Source organism: Ailuropoda melanoleuca, chromosome 19, assembly GCF_002007445.2.
Source record: "Ailuropoda melanoleuca isolate Jingjing chromosome 19, ASM200744v2, whole genome shotgun sequence".
NCBI classification, from domain to species: Eukaryota; Metazoa; Chordata; class Mammalia; order Carnivora; family Ursidae; genus Ailuropoda; species Ailuropoda melanoleuca.
The window spans coordinates 27,141,526-27,161,217 of record NC_048236.1 but is presented as its reverse complement, the minus strand read 5'-3'; the positions used below and the strand labels follow the sequence as shown (position 1 = coordinate 27,161,217).

Below are 19,692 nucleotides of genomic sequence, written 5' to 3'. Positions count from 1 at the left end.
GGAATCCACTCCCAAACTATTAGAAGTTATAGAACAATTCAGTAAGGTGGCAGGATACAAAATCAATGCCCAGAAATCAGTTGCATTTCTATACACGAATAACGAGACTGAAGAAAGAGAAATTAGGGAATCCATCCCATTTACAATAACACCAAAAACCATGCGTTACCTTGGAATTAACTTAACCAGAGACGTAAAGGACCTATATGCTAGAAACTATAGATCACTTTTGAAAGATATTGAGGAAGACATAAAAAGATGGAAAAATATTCCATGCTCATGGATTGGAAGAATTAACATAGTTAAAATGTCCATACTACCCAGAGCAATCTACACTTTCAATGCTATCCCGATCAAAATACCGAGGACATTTTTCAAAGAACTGGAACAAATAGTCCTTAAATTTGTATGGAACCAGAAAAGGCCCCGAATCTCCAAGGAACTGTTGAAAAGGAAAAACAAAGCTGGGGGCATCACAATGCCGGATTTCGAGCTGTACTACAAAGCTGTGATCACAAAGACAGCATGGTACTGGCACAAAAACAGACACATCGACCAATGGAACAGAATAGAGAACCCAGAAATGGACCCTCGGCTCTTTGGGCAACTAATCTTTGATAAAGCAGGAAAAAACATCCGGTGGAAAAAAGACAGTCTCTTCAATAAATGGTGCTGGGAAAATTGGACAGCTACATGCAAAAGAATGAAACTTGACCACTCTCTCACACCATACACAAAAATAAACTCCAAATGGATGAAAGACCTCAATGTGAGACAGGAATCCATCAAAATTCTAGAGGAGAACATAGGCAACAACTTCTATGACATCGGCCAGAGCAACCTTTTTCACGACACATCTCCAAAGGCAAGAGAAATAAAAGATAAAATGAACTTATGGGACTTTATCAGGATAAAGAGCTTCTGCACAGCCAAGGAAACAGTCAAAAAAACTAAGAGACAGCCCACGGAATGGGAGAATATATTTGCAAAGGACACCACAGATAAAGGACTGGTATCCAAGATCTACAAAGAACTTCTCAAACTCAATACACGAGAAACAAATAAACAAATCATAAAATGGGCAGAAGATATGAACAGACACTTTTCCAATGAAGACATACAAATGGCTAACAGACACATGAAAAAATGTTCAAAATCATTAGCCATCAGGGAAATTCAAATCAAAACCACACTGAGATACCACCTTACGCCAGTTAGAATGGCAAAGATAGACAAGGCAAGAAACAACAATTGTTGGAGAGGATGTGGAGAAAGGGGATCCCTCCTACATTGTTGGTGGGAATGCAAGTTGGTACAGCCACTCTGGAAAACAGTGTGGAGGTCCCTTAAAAAGTTAAAAATTGAACTACCCTATGACCCAGCCATTGCACTACTGGGTGTTTACCCCAAAGATACAGACGTAGTAAAGAGAAGGGCCATATGCACCCCAATGTTCATAGCTGCATTGTCCACAATAGCCAAATCATGGAAGGAGCCGAGATGCCCTTCAACAGATGACTGGATTAAGAAGCTGTGGTCCATATATACAATGGAATATTACTCAGCTATCAGAAAGAACGAATTCTCAACATTTGCTGCAACATGGACGGCACTGGAGGAGATAATGCTAAGTGAAATAAGTCAAGCAGAGAAAGACAATTATCATATGATTTCTCTCATCTATGGAACGTAAGAACTAGGATGATCTGTAGGGGAAGAAAGGGATAAAAAAAGGAGGGGGTAATCAGCAGGGGAATGAAACATGAGAGACTATGGACTATGAGAAACAAACTGAGGACTTCAGAGGGGAGGGGGGTGGGGGAATGGGATAGACTGGTGATGGGTGGTAAGGAGGGCACGTATTGCATGGTACACTGGGTGTTATATGCAACTAATGGAGCATCGAACTTTACATCGGAATCCGGGGATGTACTGTATGGTGACTAACATAATAAAAATTCATTTAAAAAAAATAAAAAACAATAAAATTTTTTATAAGTTTAAATTTGAAAATCACCGTGTGGTTCAGTTTCATAATGGGTCAATGGATTCTTATCTATGGAGGAAAAAAAGAACAGTTCCAATACCAGGTTAATAATTTTAGGTTGCTGGTACTACCAGATAACAGTGTATTCACAACCGATCTGTCTGAGTCAGAAAAGAATTTGAGTCATTCAAATTGTCAAAGTCACCTACAACAACAACAACAACAACAAAGATGGCAGCAATTTTTTGAAGTTTGCAAGCTCTAGATCTTAATATTGCTATTTATTATTTATTCTGGTTTGGTTTTAAACGCCATTGTGCCCAGTGTACAAGTAGGAAAAAACTTGGAAAAGATTAACTTTCTACAACTACCTAGTTTTTGTTTATTAGATAAACCATTCTCTTGTAAATAAATCATTTAGCTCAAGAATTTATAGTCTCTCATGTGTTGAGGGATAAAAATAAAGGATCTTCTACTTCTCCATAAAGATGAGAAAAAAGATATGACTTGGTGTTCACAAGAAGGGGACAAAAAGGCTTACGTGAAGAGAGTCCACAAAGTAAAATGTACTGATGCAAAGTTCTCGTCACCTTATCTATCTCCAACAAAGATAAACACAAAATAATTTTATATAAGGACCCAAAGGATTAATGGTCTAAATCCAACCTAAATACAACTATACTGCTGAATAAAGCACTCAGGTATAGTCATTATAAGGTATTTTATTAATAGTTGCTGCTTCATATCTAGCCCTGGCAGTAATCTTAGTACAAAAGACTGAAAGAATTTCAAGATCTATTACTATTGTAGAAATTTCAAATTTTACAGTATATAAATCAGTTCTAAATAATTATCTCACTTGTTCCTCATAAATCTTCTTTAACATTGGGCAAATATTATCATCCCCATTTAGAGTAAGTTATATGCTTACTGGTATTATTGATTCCTCAATTCCATACCTTCTGACTCCTATTCCAGGATTACTCCAACAAGAATGTAAGCTCCAAAAGGGTAGGGATTTCTGTCTGCTCCTAGAATAGTGCCTGGCACATAAAGTCATGAAATATTTGCTGAATGTATCAATGAACAAATTTCCACTACAGAAATATGCGTAAGCCAAACAATGCAAAAAGTCAGTATGAACCCTCCAAGGCTACTGTGAAAAACTGAATAATCTAAGACCTTTACATTAACCTGAGAATATTAGAGTACTTACATTTTATGTGGTATAGCATATAGGGAAAGTATTTATATAAAACAAGAGGCTGTTTTGTGTATGATTGTACAGAGTTATTTAATGTATATTCTTCAGCAATTTTATTTTAAAAATCTTATTAATGGCTTTCAAAAAAACATGTAGTCACTTACGAGTTAAAAAATTTAAAGATGAAATGACTCATCTATATCTGACAGAAAATAATGCTTTACTCAAAAAGAAAAGCAGACACAATGGGAAAATAATTTTTCTTTCCCAGGAAATAGTAAAAAAATCTGCACAAGCCATTCACCTAAAACATGTAAGAATTGTGAAGTATTTCAGAATCATAAAAAATTTGCTGACAGGACCATCATTATATTTCAGAACCTTGGTGTTCATTAAGGAAGGGGGCATATACAACATTTTATAAAATATTGCAAGTTGTCCTCTTTGATTTTTCTATACCTCTAAAAAATTAGAGAGTTAAAATTATACAATGAAACAAAATTATAGAAAGTCCCTTTTTTTGTCCTTCACCAATTACACTTAGATTTTGGTTTAATACAAGGGCTGTCAACCTGTTTTTTTGTGGGGAGGGTCATAAAAAGCTTTTGAGATTCTCATAAGAGCAAGAAAAAAGATGTACATGCACAAAAAAAATTCTACATAAGACACTGAGGACAGAAGCTATTCTTACAAACATTTGCTTTAAGATAATTACAATCATTTCACTACTCAAAGAAATGTGCATTCTTAAAAAATTTATTTCCATGTTATTTACATCATTCATCACTTCTGCTAAAGGACATGTGCCTACCAATGTTACTACAAAGGGAACAAACAGTGATTGTAAATTCTGTTTTTGGTCAGAATAGGAATACATTGATTTTTAGAATTTTAACTCCATGCTTAAGGCATTCTAATTCCATTTTCTCCCTCAACTCTATCTAGTAAAGTGTAAAAACAAAAGTATTATCAGTAAAATATAACAAGAAAGATTTTAATGCTATTAACTGAAAATAACTTTACTACTAAGGCATTAACCTTTAAAAGGAAAGCAGTCATGTCAGCATAAATATATAACCATATTGAGAATTATGGTAAAACACTACCCACATAAGTCAAATATCATGTTCTACCATTAATGTTTCCTTTTATTAAAATAATTAATAAGCTTTATGATGAACTCTAATTCAATGGATATTTTTCAAAGCATAAATATAATCTTGATATCTTACTATTATATCCATGCTCTAATTTCATTAATATTAAGCTTACCTTTCCTTTTGGTCCAGACTGCTTAAAACATGAAAAAGAAAAAAAATGTAAGAGGCAAGACCTCATTTTTGATATATCATTGTAGTTTTAGTAACTGTGGTCAATAAGGCAAAGCTCTAAGGTGATTAATTCGTTTTAAACACATTATATATATGTTATATACTAGGTTTTGAACCTTGTCAGATATGTAAACTGTTTTTCAACTTTTGTTAATACAGAAAATAATTTATATCTAAACATATTTAAGAAAAAAGGATGTACAAAAAGATGAAAGATTCTTGAAAGAGCTCTATTTAATTATCAACCATTTGAGGATATGTTATTTTAGAGTAGTTATCAAATAGTCTTCAAAGAACAATAGAATTTCCTGAAAGTTATAAAATTTTTAGTGGTTCCAATTCTGTTACCAGGTGTGATAATTAGCTTCTGAGTAAGAAAAAAGAATTTTTTTAAGGTTGCAACTTTTGCATTAACGCCATAGATTAAATACAGCGGCATATGGTTTTGGACACAAGGATGTGTAACAGGTTCATCCTTCTCTACAGTTCATGGAAAATCTAAAGAGCTATCAGTATCAATTACTCAAGAGTGAAATTACAAAGATCTTCAATTTAGAATAAGATTCATATCCTAGAATTATTCTTCATTATAAAATGAACAATATATTCAGAACTAATTGTAAGCAAAACATAGTTTACAAATTCTGAGTCCCCACATTAACTCTAATATTCCTATAGTGTGGAATAAACAAGTAAAATATCAATCCTAACAAATTAAAAAAAAAAAAAAGAGGTTATGTGGTTTTACATAAGCAACACTAAAAAGAAACTCTTAAGTTTTTCAATAGTAAATAAAAGAATTATAAGCTTACATGAATAACATATTTGAAATTTTACCTTTACTATTAAAAAAACAGGATAATCTGTATAAAATAAATTATGTTGGATAAATGACAAAAAAGTGAGGGAATATTACCACCCCTATTAAAGTAAATAAAACAAAATATAAACATGAAAGTTTAAATACAGTCCAACTTATCTCATATATTTATTTCTACTGGAGTTCTATTTCCAGGAAAAGCAAAATGAAAACCAAAAGTTAGGCATTAATACCTAATACAGCCACTTCTAGCTCTACACTGTTATGCCCAAGGAGGGAGAAGAGTTTAGTAGTCACTTGTTTTTGTTTTTTAAACTCACCTGTACAGAGTAAAGGAAAGAGGTAGAAGACAGAGTAGCAGTAGGAGAAACAGGTTTGGTTCTTTCTAATAAACCAAGGGAGTTAGGAAGAAAACAAAAAACACAGAACAAAACAAAAATATGTATGTGCCCATGCTCATTTCTCTTATCCTTGAAGAAATTGCATTTATTAGGATATGATATCTAATTTATAAGTCACTGTGCTTCTGTAAGATTCCTCAAAGTGTTTATCATCAAGTCCTGACCTAGAGGAGCATACATATTTAAAAAAAAAAAAAAGCTTTTAAAAAATGGAGAGGGAAGCCATTATTAGTAATTAGGACTTTGTAAAAATGTCAACTTACATTCTTGTTGGACTATTTCATTCTTGTACTAGTGCTGTACTAGTGTTCTTAAAATTTTTTTAAAAAGGAAGGAAAAAAGAGAGATTGATTCTGGTATCCATGACCTGATTTAAGACTTCAAAAATTCTTTTCAAAGTGGTGCTTTTCATTAATAATTTAATCTTGCTTATTCCAGGAGCCCATTTTCCCATTTATGGATTATATATGCTTTTGTAGACATTCATTTTCCCCTATGGTCCTTACAAGTCTTTTCACCTATCCTTAATAAAAAAACAAAAACAAAAAAAGGTGAAAATGTAAATAAAACATAAACCAGTAAATGTGCTCTTTTACCAAGTCTCATTGAAGTTAGGAGTGGAGATGGTATAGAGTTATATAGATTTTTTAATTTCTACATTTCATTTTTCCATACTAAGACTACCCTCCCTCCATCACTATTAGAACTCTAGTAAACAACCTATCTTTTAAATATGATTTACATTAACATTTGTAGTACCAGTAAGAAAATAGACTGAAATTGCAATGTTCTCCCAAATAGTAGCTAATCTAATCAGATATTTTAACAATCTTCATTTATTCCCTTCTGATTAAAAGTGTGATGTACTTGTTCCCATATCTTTCTAAAGAACTACAAATTATTCAAAATGCAACTGATTTACTTTTAAAAGACAAGTTATACCACTCTCTCCAAGAGGACTGTGTGAATTGCCAACTTGTGGCACTTCCTTTAATTTCAAATTAAGAGTTGAGTTTCAAAGCCAGTAAAAACCAGGGTGCTCGCCTCATCTGAAGCCCGGCAACTATGCCAAAATTACACTACTTAAAACCAAAAGTTTAAAAAAAGAAAAAATAAAATAAAACCAAAGGTTTGGTGTAATCATCTTAGGTAAAGGCTTTCTTCATGCCTTTCAAGGAGGCATTCCTACTGCATGGAGTGTTCTCTTCTAGCTAGTACACACAAAAGCTTCTTTAATACTTCCTTTGTGAATTCTTCACAGCTCCCTTCTCTGTAAATAGCCCTATGCAAATTGTGTCTACTCCACTGCACTTATCATGTAATTATTTGTTTACTCATCTTTCTGTCCTCTACCCTAATCAAACTTGAGCTTGAAAGCAGGGACTCTGTCATATATATTCACCTTTGACTACTCTGTACCTCATCTACGCCTGGCATGTAGCATAAAAATACTTGATGATTAAGAAGGAAGAAAATTAGAAAAACTCTCAATGATTGTTTTTGAATGTCAATATCTTTTTAATGACACACTGTAGCAAGAATAAGAAATGTTTATTCTATAAATAAAAGACAAACATAAATAGAATCTGCTAACATGACTTTTCAGTTTTCCTTACTGCCCCTAGTTGTTCTTGTCAGGTATTTTTACTCAGGAGTGTTTCTCTAAATACAAATTAATTCAGGGTTTTTTTGTTGTTGTTTTTTTGGGTTTGTTTTTTTTTTAAGAAATAGTATTTTGCTACTAAATGCTATTTCCTCTTAACAGAATCTAATCTTTTATGCAGACAGCAAAAATACATATGCAAGGTATAATAGGTGCCAAGATCTAGAATAAAACAAAACACAAACCAATTTCCAGACTGAAATCAGTTTTTTAACATTACCAAAGATGAAAGGAGGGATGGAGAGAATAGGTCACACTGCAAATAATTCCAAACTAATAAATAAGTTCAAAAGCAATAATAATTTTGGTTGCAGACTGTATCACTTGATTACAAACTATAAATGAGTATTGCAACATGGACCACATTTTCAGAATATCAAAAAGACAAATTTCTGTCAGCAATGGATTCTATCAATGTGACCAGTGTGTGAAAAACACTGTGTCTCTTCTTTTTGCCTCTCCACAAATTACTCTCCTTTTATTACTTATTCTCATGTTTGTGCCGTATGTCAGCTAGAGAGCTTGATTTATGTACTTTACAGCAAGAGAAGCTAATTTTTTGGTATGTGCAGTAAGTTCTCTGAAGTTGAATTTCTCAAATATCTAATGTCACAATCTTTTACCTATGATAAAATAATATATTTAAGCAAAAGAAAGATCTTCTTATCCTAAAATATGAGAAAGATTTAAGGTTTTTAAGTTAAAAATCTATGCTATAGCAAATCTATGCACATAGCAAATACAGCAAGGGTTTCTAAAAGTCAGGACATTTTCTAAATAAGCAACAATCTAGACTGACATTTTAAAAAAATGAAGAACAGCATCTAGCATATATACAAATCTTTAAATTTTACTATTTATAAAAACATTTTATACAACTATTCATAATGCAAAATTATTTATTTTATTGTTGGATCCTAAGAATTTCTTAGTTAATTAAAATGGACTCAGAACTGAAATTCAATTGAAATTTCATACCATTCAAAAATGGTCACAAAAAACCTCAGAAGCACTTAAAACCCTAAGCTTTCCCCACTGTTACTTTCATTATTTCAAGGTTCAAGTATTACTTTGATGATCAATGAGACCATCCAAATCTACTAAAACACAAAATCTTCTCAGCTAAAACTAATAATGTGATTTTTTTTGGTACTATGAAATCCAATAAATCTTAAGAAGAAAGTAAGCTAATAACTATAGTTTTACTCATCAGAGCTAAACTACCAGCTGAAGACTTCCTGTCAAATGTTATAGTCAATGTTGTAAAATCAGATTAATTTAACTGGAATATAATGCAATAAAAAGGCTTTTATTTAAGCCTCTACTTACAGAATATGATTTACTCAAAAGCAGACATAAAATAAAACTCTAAGACATGAATTATTTCAGAGACAGGAATATCTCTTTACAAACAAGAGAAACACAGTAAAGTTCCACAAAGTAAAAAACATGGTTAAAAAAAATGGTGCAAAACAATTAAAAAGGCAACTAAACAAAGGCAATTCAAATCCTTACCTTTGGGCTGCTGTTTTTACTAGTGATATCTGTGCATTAGCATGCTGAAAACGTCTACCATGAACTACAGTTCCAGAACATATTGATGCATTTTGTGCATTTTCACTGCAGATGCAAGAGACAAAGAATAATTTGAACAGAGGAAAATTATACACACATATGCAAAATAAATCCTTTGAAATCACACACACACATACACTCACAAAAACCTTCACGTTAAAAAAATATATATTTATCCATCAACCCAACCCAATTGACCATGTTGAATTGTCCACTAGGAGTTTTCCACTTTCTGAATTTGTCTCTGAAATGTTTCCAATACAATTCATGAAAGATACAGAGTAGAAAAACACTGGAATAGAAAACAGGAATCCTAAATGAATGTTTTGCACTGTAAGATATCTTATAAATTAATTCAGATATGTTTTCTTTTCTTCTTCTCTATTAGGAACTATCCATATAAAAAGCTTTTAAACCATGAGTATTACAAAGTTTTCTTATATGCCAAAATAAAAATCAAATGTACCATTGTTAAAAAAAAAAAAAAAGCCAGGAGTCCCAAATTCTGATTCTGACTCTGCCACTGACTTCAAAGTTAGTTACCTCAGTTTTTTATCTATAAATTGACAAAACTGAAACGAACAGCAATTTTCAACCCTATTTCTGGGAGGTGTAAAAGCCCAATCATATCAGTAACAGTGGTTCCCTACGAGTACCACCAAGGAAAGGTGGGTTATATCTAGAAGAGAAGAGGAATAAGGTATCTTAAAAAAAAAAAAAAAAGTCCCTTATTGAAGACAATCCTGATTAAGTATCCCCTAAAGGAGACAGGTGCACTCTATCCTCCATTACCTTCTACTTCTAATATAATGACCAAGATTATACTAACTATATGAGAGAAAGTTCATCTTATGAAATCCTACTCTACTGAAACTTTTCTTGCAGTATTTTTATCCAGAACCAAGAAATCACTGCCATCAACCCTAATCCCAAGATTCAAAGCACAAATCCACACACTGGAACAACTCTACCTCTTGGCACTACTAATAAAAAGAAAAGGTAAAGGTTGGGTCAACTGGCCAAAGGTAGTTAATTTTTGGTGTCAAACCCTTTATCTTTTCTGTAGGAATGTGTAGTGAAGCGCCTATACCTCAATTTCTTATTGCTGCTCAACATGTTAAGTCCAATTGGGTTGCCTTTCAAAGGTTTTAAACTTTCAGCCTTGTTTCGTCTTGAACATGTCTTCCAGGGATCACCAGAACTGGTAGAAACAATTTCAGACGGACGATTTATCTGTAAAAAGATCCATAAACATTTAAGAGTCAATAAACATCATAATATGATTGTTTGAAAACCCACTTATCAAAAAAGCTATAAAAATTGTACCAGCTATTGGAGAGAGGAGAGAGGGATGACAGTGGCATGAATTTAAGAGTATTTCAACCGTAATACTTTTTTTTTCCCTAAGGATAACACAAATATGTAGGAACATGGCTGTTTACGATCTTATTTCCTTTTCATTTTAAAGTCTCCAAAGGTATTTGAGATAATTAAAAGGGAAAAACAGAAGACCTGAGGGTAGAGTATCTTAGAAGAGCTCTTTCCTGAGAGTACAAAAAAAAAAAAAAATTTCCTTGTTGCCGCTATCTGTAGGACAAGTACAGTCAAATATGGCAATAAGTTACCATTTCAACTTGTATAAGGAGTTTGGCCTTAGCATTGAAGTTTCTATACAAACACAGAAACTGCAATGTCTTGATACTTTCATAGTTGCAAATGATCATATAAACACATCAAGAACAATCACTTTGGGGAGATCACAGGTATGACAACAGGATGGCCCATTTCTCAGGAAGCTCTTTTCAACAAAGAAACCAACTTCTATTACATTCATTGCACCAGACATTTAAAAGCTGCTTTCAGACTCAATGAGAAAAAAAAATCTTCAGTTCTTAGTGATAATTTACTCAAAACAACTCTTTAAAAAGCATTCTCATCTACTTTATTTTGAAACAATAGTTTAATATTTTGCTTTTCACTCACTTATAAAATATAGTCATAAGATGATAGGGAACATGGCTCCCGCCCCTCAAACAATTGATCTCTACAGAAACCTAACAGTTCCCTAAAAAAAATGCCGCCCACAAAAAAAAGTTCTCCTGAGTAGAGTTCATTGTGCCAGCACCATCCTTATTTTTAGGCATATCTACATTACAAAATTCCAAAAAAGACCTATTTTTGACACGCCGCTTATCATTTCTCCTCCTTGAGACATTTCTTTGCTTCCTAATCTTTTATAGCCACAGGCTTCAGACTCCTCCACTTCTGGTAATGGCAGATTAAGTAATGCAGATCAATTTCCTTCTACTCTTTGAAAACAACTAGAAAAAAACTGGACAAAATACAAATTTAAAAAATATGGATGTTTGAGACTTCTGAAGGCTCTGAATGCAGTGAATAATTACTAATTAAGATAGGAACAAGAAACTCAGAGATCTAAGCCCAGATTTGTTTTTCCCGAGGCATCTATTGATTCCAGAAGATGCAGCTGAGAGGCTAAGCTGAACTTCCAATAGAGAGCTAAAGAGCTAAAAAGTGGAGATGANCAAATTTAAAAAATATGGATGTTTGAGACTTCTGAAGGCTCTGAATGCAGTGAATAATTACTAATTAAGATAGGAACAAGAAACTCAGAGATCTAAGCCCAGATTTGTTTTTCCCGAGGCATCTATTGATTCCAGAAGATGCAGCTGAGAGGCTAAGCTGAACTTCCAATAGAGAGCTAAAGAGCTAAAAAGTGGAGATGAAGATCCACCATATATGAAGGGCCTCATAAACCANGTGTTCCCTCTCTCGCTGGCTGTCTCTATCTCTGTCGGATGAATAAATAAAATCTTAAAAAAAAAAAAAAAAGTGGAGATGAAGATCCACCATATATGAAGGGCCTCATAAACCGCTCAAAATTTGGATCAGAATTACAGCCTATGAATAACAGCCTCCGTATAGATTGAAATCCAGCTTCTAATCATCTCAACCTTCAGTTCAATTAAAGCGGTTCTCAAATTTTTAGTGTAAATCAAAATTACCTGAATAGTCTGTTAAACTGCTGTGTCCAACCTTTTACAGTTTATTCTTATTCATCAGGTCTGGGGTGGTCCTAATAATTTGCATTTCTAGCAAGTCCCCAAGCAATGCTGATACTGCCAATTAGAGACCATACCACTGAATAAGGTGATCTGAGACTGAGATTGCTAATGCTCCTACTAATTCGACAGAAGTAAATATATATCCCCTCCGGAAACAGATAACAACAACTGGTCATTAAGATGCATTCCACTGATAAAAGCTAGGCCTATATAGTCACTGTGACGTAGGTCTACTCCCATGTTATTTTGAAAAAAATGCCCTAAATCAATGAATGGTTATCTAAGTATGATTCGCTAGATCAGCAGAACCAGCATCTTTGGGAACACATTAAAATGCAAATTAGCAGGCCCCACTCCAGTTCTCCTAAATCAGAAACTCTGAAAGTGGGGTCCAGCAATCTTTTTATCAAAGCTTCCAGGTGATTCTGACATACAGTAACATGGGAGAGCCACTGCTCTGGGTGATTTTGATACATATCCTATTAAGAATCTCAGAAGCATGAAAAAATGTATCACTCATCACCGAGGAAGTAAAAATCAAAAACCATAATGAGATACCACCTCACACCTGTCAGAATAGCTAAAATTAACAACTCAGGAAACAACAGATGTTGGCAAGGATGTGGAAAAAGGGGAACCCTCCTGACCTATTGGTGGGAATGCAAACTGGTGCAAATTCTAGAGAACAATCTGGAGGTTACTCAAAAAGTTAAAAACAGAGTAACTACCCTAGACCCAGCAACTGCACTACTAGGTATTTATCCATAAGATACAAAAATGCTGGTTTGAAGGGGCACATGCACCCCAACGTTTATAGCAGCCCTATCAACAATAGCCAAATTATGGAAAGAGCCCAAATGTACATTGACTGATGAATGGATAAAAGAAAATGTGGTACATATATAAAATGAAAAAGAATAAACTCTTTCCATTTTCAACAACGTGGGTGGAACCAAAGTATATTATGCTAAGTGAAATAAGTCAGTCAGAGAAAGACAAATACGATATGATTTCAGTCATATGTGGAATTTAAGAAACAAAACAGATGAATATAGGGGAAGGGAAGAAAAAATAAAATAAGATAAAAACAGAGAGGGAGGCAAATCATAAGAGACTCTGAGCTGCAGAGAACAAACTGAGAGTTGCTGGAAGGGAGGAGAGCGGGGAGATGTGCTAAACGGTGACGGGCATTAAGAAGGGCACTTATTGGGTGTTACATGTAAGTGATGAATCACTAAATTCTACTCCTGAAACCAATACTACACTATATGTTAGCTAACTTGAATTTAAATAAAGATATAAAAGTAATAAATAAGAAATTAAGATCGATAAAGTAATGCCTGGCAAATGGCAACGTAACTGCCACCCTTGAAATTCTCACTGAGAGCTTAATAAAGACGACATTCTGACTAATGTAACAGAAAATGATTTGACGATGTTCTCAAAATGAAATACAATAGTGAATTTTATATAACTTTTTGTTACTCAGAGTATGATAAAGTAGACAGCACATCACAAGTGAGTGAAAGTATTTCACCAGTAGTCCAATCATTTTCACCCAACTTCATAGCCTTTAATGCCGTGATACAACTACAAAATTCAGACTTTTTGAAAGACTGCATGTGTTGTAAATAAAGAACTATACATAATACTTCTTAGAACCAGAATTTTCCTACGGATTGTTGAGAGAGTTTTAGGTTATATTCTTTGTCAAAATCTCATATTGGTATTAGTCTCTATTAAGGGAACAACTTTCTTTTAATAAAGTGGTAGGGTGTCAGAACTGGGTAGGGTACCTCTTGAAAGATTAAACAGCCTATCTGCTTCAATAAAATTTTATTCTCTACTGCTTATAGAATCTAATCAAGGCCCTTCCCCAAATGGTTTCTGATTAGACTTGATTTCCAAATCATTCTGTGGGAGGAATGTCCATTTATTTGGTGCCAAAACTCAGTCAGCAAATATGTATTACATACTTATTATATACTTATTTGTCCATGCTCTGAGGAAACAGTACTGAGCAACAGTAAGCAGCCCCCAGTTTGGACAAAGCCCTTTTGTCATTAAAGACCCAAAACAAACAAAACAAAAACCCAATGTACTTATTAAGCACAGAGAGAAAGGAATAAGGAGCAAAGAGATTGGTGAGAAGAGTAGACAGATCCTCCATGAGGTATTTCGCCAAAGAGGGTGAAACTTTAAAACACTGTTTGGCAGATGTGTGAGGCCCCTGTGATAGGAGGCCCATGGAGTGTGAGTTCCACAGACAAAATGAGATCATAAATTGATCTCAGATCAATTTGTCAGGCTAGGTGACAGACAGAACCTGGTACAAGCTCGGGAGAAGAGCATTACATGAACTAGTTTAGATGGTTCTAGCTTCAAATTTTTGCATGAGAGGATGAACTTAGGGATATACTTTATGGAAGTATGTATGAGCTACATGAATTAGAAGACTTGACTGGGCCAGAAAATTACAACTAGCCTCTCAAATATAATATTTATATTTCAATATAAACCCTCAATCTTTGCACATGCTGTAATAAAGTATTTAACCTTAAAATAAAAAGAATCTCAGAAGCAAAAAGTTTCCATAAAACACTGATCATATGATTTCATTCCTATCTAGGTAATTACAAAAATGAGTATTTAGTAAACCCGTACTATGAATAGGCATTACGTTAGTTACTTTATACTCAATCTCTGTATTTTTAGACATTTCAGTAGTTCTTTAGATTGGGATTCAGCAACCACACCTAAAACATCAAGCCAATTACTTGCTGCTACTGAGTGACAGGATTAATATATAATTTCCCACTTCAGTTTTCCTTTCTCAATAAAACCGCTCTGCTGTACATCATTTGAACTTTATTGAAATTCTATCCCTGTTACAAAGTTTATTGAACTTAAAAAGCAAAGTAACTTGTCCAAACTAGCTAAATAGATTTAAACATTTAAAAAGTGGTCGGATTCCAAAGCCTATACTTTCCCATACTATACTGCATGAGGAATTTTTATAGTGTTGTTTATAGAAATATAAATACAGGGGCGCCTGGGTGGCACAGCGGTTGAGCGTCTGCCTTCGGCTCAGGGCGTGATCCCAGCGTTATGGGATCGAGCCCCCACATCAGGCTCCTCTGCTATGAGCCTGCTTCTTCCTCTCCCACTCCCCCTGCTTGTGTTCCCTCTCTTGCTGGCTGTCTCTATCTCTGTCAAATAAATAAATAAATAAATCTAAAAAAAAAAAAAAGAAATATAAATATAGATGCTTAACAAAAAAAGCAAAAACTGTGTTATCCAAAAAGAATTCATCATTAGGATATATAATATCTCAAAATCAAAGGAACTGTGCTAAATATTCCTTTACATAAATGTAGAAAGTTAATCTTTCCTCTTAAGAATTATTTAAGCCAAAATTATCAAACCCATATGCAGGCACATAACTCAGCTAATTCAACCATATTTCTGATTAAATACTCATACATTTTCAAAACTTTTTTGAGAAAGCGTTAGGGCACAGCAACAGACAATCCAAAGCCCACCATTACAGCAAGAGGATCTGTATAACTCAATTCTTAAATTTCCAAATTCTGTTGCCTATAGGTTACTATTAAAAACTACATACACTTCAGTTGGCAACAGAAAACCAGTACTTCCGGCTTTGTCAGAGATGACTGTATCTCAATAAAACCTTTTACTGTTACCATCAAATTACCTTAGAAAAAGTACCCTACCATCTGTTACACTTATAAGGTAGCTCCGGGCTGGGTGGGGGCGGGGGAGGGGGGAGAATTTATTCCACAGGAGAATCATAGGATATAAAGTTGTAAAAAAGTCTCTTCACACAAGCGTAAACTTACAGGACATAATTCTAGCTTACAGAATACCTAAAAATAACTGCTGAATTAAAATACAACATATAAATTATTTTAAATCCCTAGTACACCTACTTCTCTCTGCCTAATAATTTTTATTTTCCTTCATTTCCTTTGTGCTCTTAACTTGCTAACCTACATCAAATTATGGGGAAATAAATAAAACAAATTTTTTAAAAATCAAGCTATTCAGTTATGGATGACTATCTCAGAGATTAGAGAACTACTACTACTAAAGTTCAAGATGATATATTCAATCTGGAGGTTCCTGAAAAACTTAATTTTCCTAGCCATTTGCCCCCCTCTTTAGTAGCCTAAGACAGTTTACTAGCTAATACAAACATAAGATCAGGAGAACTACTGTGTACAGATGGATTAACACAAAACAATCACGATTACAAAACCAACTACAAACATTGGCCTTAGCTATTTATGGAAGACTTACTAGTGTCATGCACTATGTAAGTTACATAGTCTCAAAATTCTTACAACCATCCTATAAAGTGGACATTAGCACGTCTAGAATCTGATACTAACTACTCTAATACACCACCCATCCAAAAAAACTGCTTCTCTTAACTGGGTATCAATCCACACAGACTACCTTTACACAGTAAAGGTAAAAACAATGGGATAGGGATCAGCAAAAATTTTTTATAAAGGGCCACACAACAAGTACTTTGTGGGTCATACAATCTCCACTGAAACTACTCAACTCTCTCCATATAATTCAAATCTGTGTTGTAGCATGAAAGCAGTAATAGACAATACATAAACAAATGAACACAGCTGTTTTCCAATAAAATTTTATTTATGAACATAAATTCAAATTTCATATAATATTCACATGTAATAAAATATCATCCTTTTGACTTTGGGGGAAACTATGTAAAAATGGTTCTTAGGCCACAGGTTGTAGGCCAGATTTGTATTGTAACATTACTCATTAAGTAACAAATGTGTACGGTCAATTACTAGAATTTAAGCTCCATACGGAAAAGAAACTTGTCTATTTTGCTCACTAGCATGTGGAACACTGCAATCAATACATATTTGCTACATGAATAAATATTTCACTAGGACTGTGAAATGTGTAAAAATTATCAAAATGTGGTTAACATCCACCAAAACTTATCACACATCAAGTAAGTCAATTTAACTAAAAAACAAGTATTCAGGAAATTTAGCACCTAAGAACTTCAGATAGTAAGATAACTTAAAAGAATCTATTTTTAAAAAAGAATCTATTAAATAATTAGACATGTAAAATGTACATTAAAGACATCTGAATTCTTAAAAACAAAATGGATATTGAAACAATAAAGAATTAGACACTAGGGAAAAAACAAAATTTTGAAAGAGAACCAACAAAGTTCTACAAGTGATAAATGCTTTTTTGTTTTGTTTTAAAGGGGCACCTGGGTGGCTCAGTCAGTTAAGTGTCTGACTCTTGAACTTCACTCAGATCTTAATCTCAGGATCATGAGTTTAAGCCCCATGTTGGACTCCATGTTAGGCATGGAGCCTACTTAAAAATAACAATTAAAATTTTTTTTAAAAGAAAAAGAGATGAATGCAATGGAAATATTAAATAGCAGATTAGACAAAGATAAAGATAAAACTTAGTGAATTAGAAGACAGAGCTGAGGAAATTACCTAGAATATGGTACAGAGATGATTCTGACTTTGCCCTTTATCTTTTTTTCTTTTGTATATAAAATACAGGTTAAAGGATATGAAAAAAACAGATTATTATTAATTCTAATAAAAGTTCCAGAGAATAATGTAGAAAGGTAATATCCACAGATAATAATGATTAAAATTTTTCTAGAACCAATGAAAGACATATATCCTTTATCTAAAAAGGCACAATGAAACTGCAGAAGCCCAAAGGCAAAAGGAGTATTCTGTGAGAGGGAAGGGGAAGAATACTAAAACATTTTTAATGCCAAAAAAAGGCCTACTCCTAAGTCCATGCTCATTTGAGAAGAGGAACTACATTAGTTTAAACCAATGATCGATATGGACTTATATTTTACCCACAAGCCATCAAAAATCCGGGAGTATGTAACCCCTCAGGATATACAAAAACTTTCTGAAGGACAAGCAGGCATGTATAGTTTTAAGGAAATCAATTCCTAAATCCTCAATCTCCATTTTTACACTTTCTTAAAACTGATTTACTTTAAAACCCATCTGTAGAAAAGGCATCATACAATATCTCCTTTCCCAACAGACCTTTATCTGTTTTACAAAAGAAAGACAAAATTCTTACCTACTGCATGAGAATCTAAAAACCTTTTAAAAGGAACAATTGGAAATACTAGAATCTCCTTTGGCACAAAAAATAGTAGTAGGTCTTCATATCTTTCCCTGTTTTATAAATATTTCTGTTAAAATATATATATTTCTAACCATGGGTTAGAAACTGGATATTCTAGACCAAAGTTATTAGATTTCCTTAATTTAATTGCAAAATGGAAAGCAAAAGTGATAAAAATTTGCACTTAATGGCTTTGTATATTCTATTCCAATTACAATCAAGAAAAGCAATGCCCCAAGGAGAAAATCAAGTGAGAACAGCTCAAAGAAAGCCTAAGTTTTTAAAACAAGTCTGAAATCCACTGTGTCTTATTGCAACCAAGTAACAAACTCAGGTCAAACCAAAGCTGTATTTTTCTACCTTAGAATTCTGAAGTGAAATGAAACGGCTGCCATGAAGATACAAATTAACATGTATACTTGACTGAAAAATGAAAATATTTACTGATAAATAATGTATCTAATTTAACTGACTGGCAGTACTATATGTAATTTATATATAGATATTTTCCATANAAGCCAATTACTTGCTGCTACTGAGTGACAGGATTAATATATAATTTCCCACTTCAGTTTTCCTTTCTCAATAAAACCGCTCTGCTGTACATCATTTGAACTTTATTGAAATTCTATCCCTGTTACAAAGTTTATTGAACTTAAAAAGCAAAGTAACTTGTCCAAACTAGCTAAATAGATTTAAACATTTAAAAAGTGGTCGGATTCCAAAGCCTATACTTTCCCATACTATACTGCATGAGGAATTTTTATAGTGTTGTTTATAGAAATATAAATACAGGGGCGCCTGGGTGGCACAGCGGTTGAGCGTCTGCCTTCGGCTCAGGGCGTGATCCCAGCGTTATGGGATCGAGCCCCACATCAGGCTCCTCTGCTATGAGCCTGCTTCTTCCTCTCCCACTCCCCCTGCTTGTGTTCCCTCTCTTGCTGGCTGTCTCTATCTCTGTCAAATAAATAAATAAATAAATCTAAAAAAAAAAAAAGAAATATAAATATAGATGCTTAACAAAAAAAGCAAAAACTGTGTTATCCAAAAAGAATTCATCATTAGGATATATAATATCTCAAAATCAAAGGAACTGTGCTAAATATTCCTTTACATAAATGTAGAAAGTTAATCTTTCCTCTTAAGAATTATTTAAGCCAAAATTATCAAACCCATATGCAGGCACATAACTCAGCTAATTCAACCATATTTCTGATTAAATACTCATACATTTTCAAAACTTTTTTGAGAAAGCGTTAGGGCACAGCAACAGACAATCCAAAGCCCACCATTACAGCAAGAGGATCTGTATAACTCAATTCTTAAATTTCCAAATTCTGTTGCCTATAGGTTACTATTAAAAACTACATACACTTCAGTTGGCAACAGAAAACCAGTACTTCCGGCTTTGTCAGAGATGACTGTAT

General features: G+C 33.6%; 1 protein-coding gene across 11 annotated transcripts in view; it reads right to left on the bottom strand.

Moving 5' to 3' along the window:
- The window catches only part of SENP6 (SUMO specific peptidase 6), a 129,685-nt gene that overhangs the window by 67,821 nt on the left and 42,172 nt on the right, over window positions 1–19,692 (bottom strand). For 4 of the 11 annotated variants that reach the window (XM_034648243.1, XM_034648247.1, XM_034648252.1 and 1 more), the window contains exons 4-7: window positions 10,072–10,214; window positions 8,922–9,026; window positions 4,464–4,484; window positions 2,947–3,030 (exon numbers count right to left, since the gene is read on the bottom strand). In XM_034648243.1, the coding sequence (XP_034504134.1) occupies window positions 2,947–3,030; window positions 4,464–4,484; window positions 8,922–9,026; window positions 10,072–10,214 (353 nt within the window). Of the gene's footprint in view, window positions 1–2,946; window positions 3,031–4,463; window positions 4,485–6,006; window positions 6,220–8,921; window positions 9,027–10,071; window positions 10,215–19,692 lie in introns of those variants that run through there. The other 7 variants (XM_034648245.1, XM_034648249.1, XM_034648248.1 and 4 more) reach the window with 5 other exon arrangements.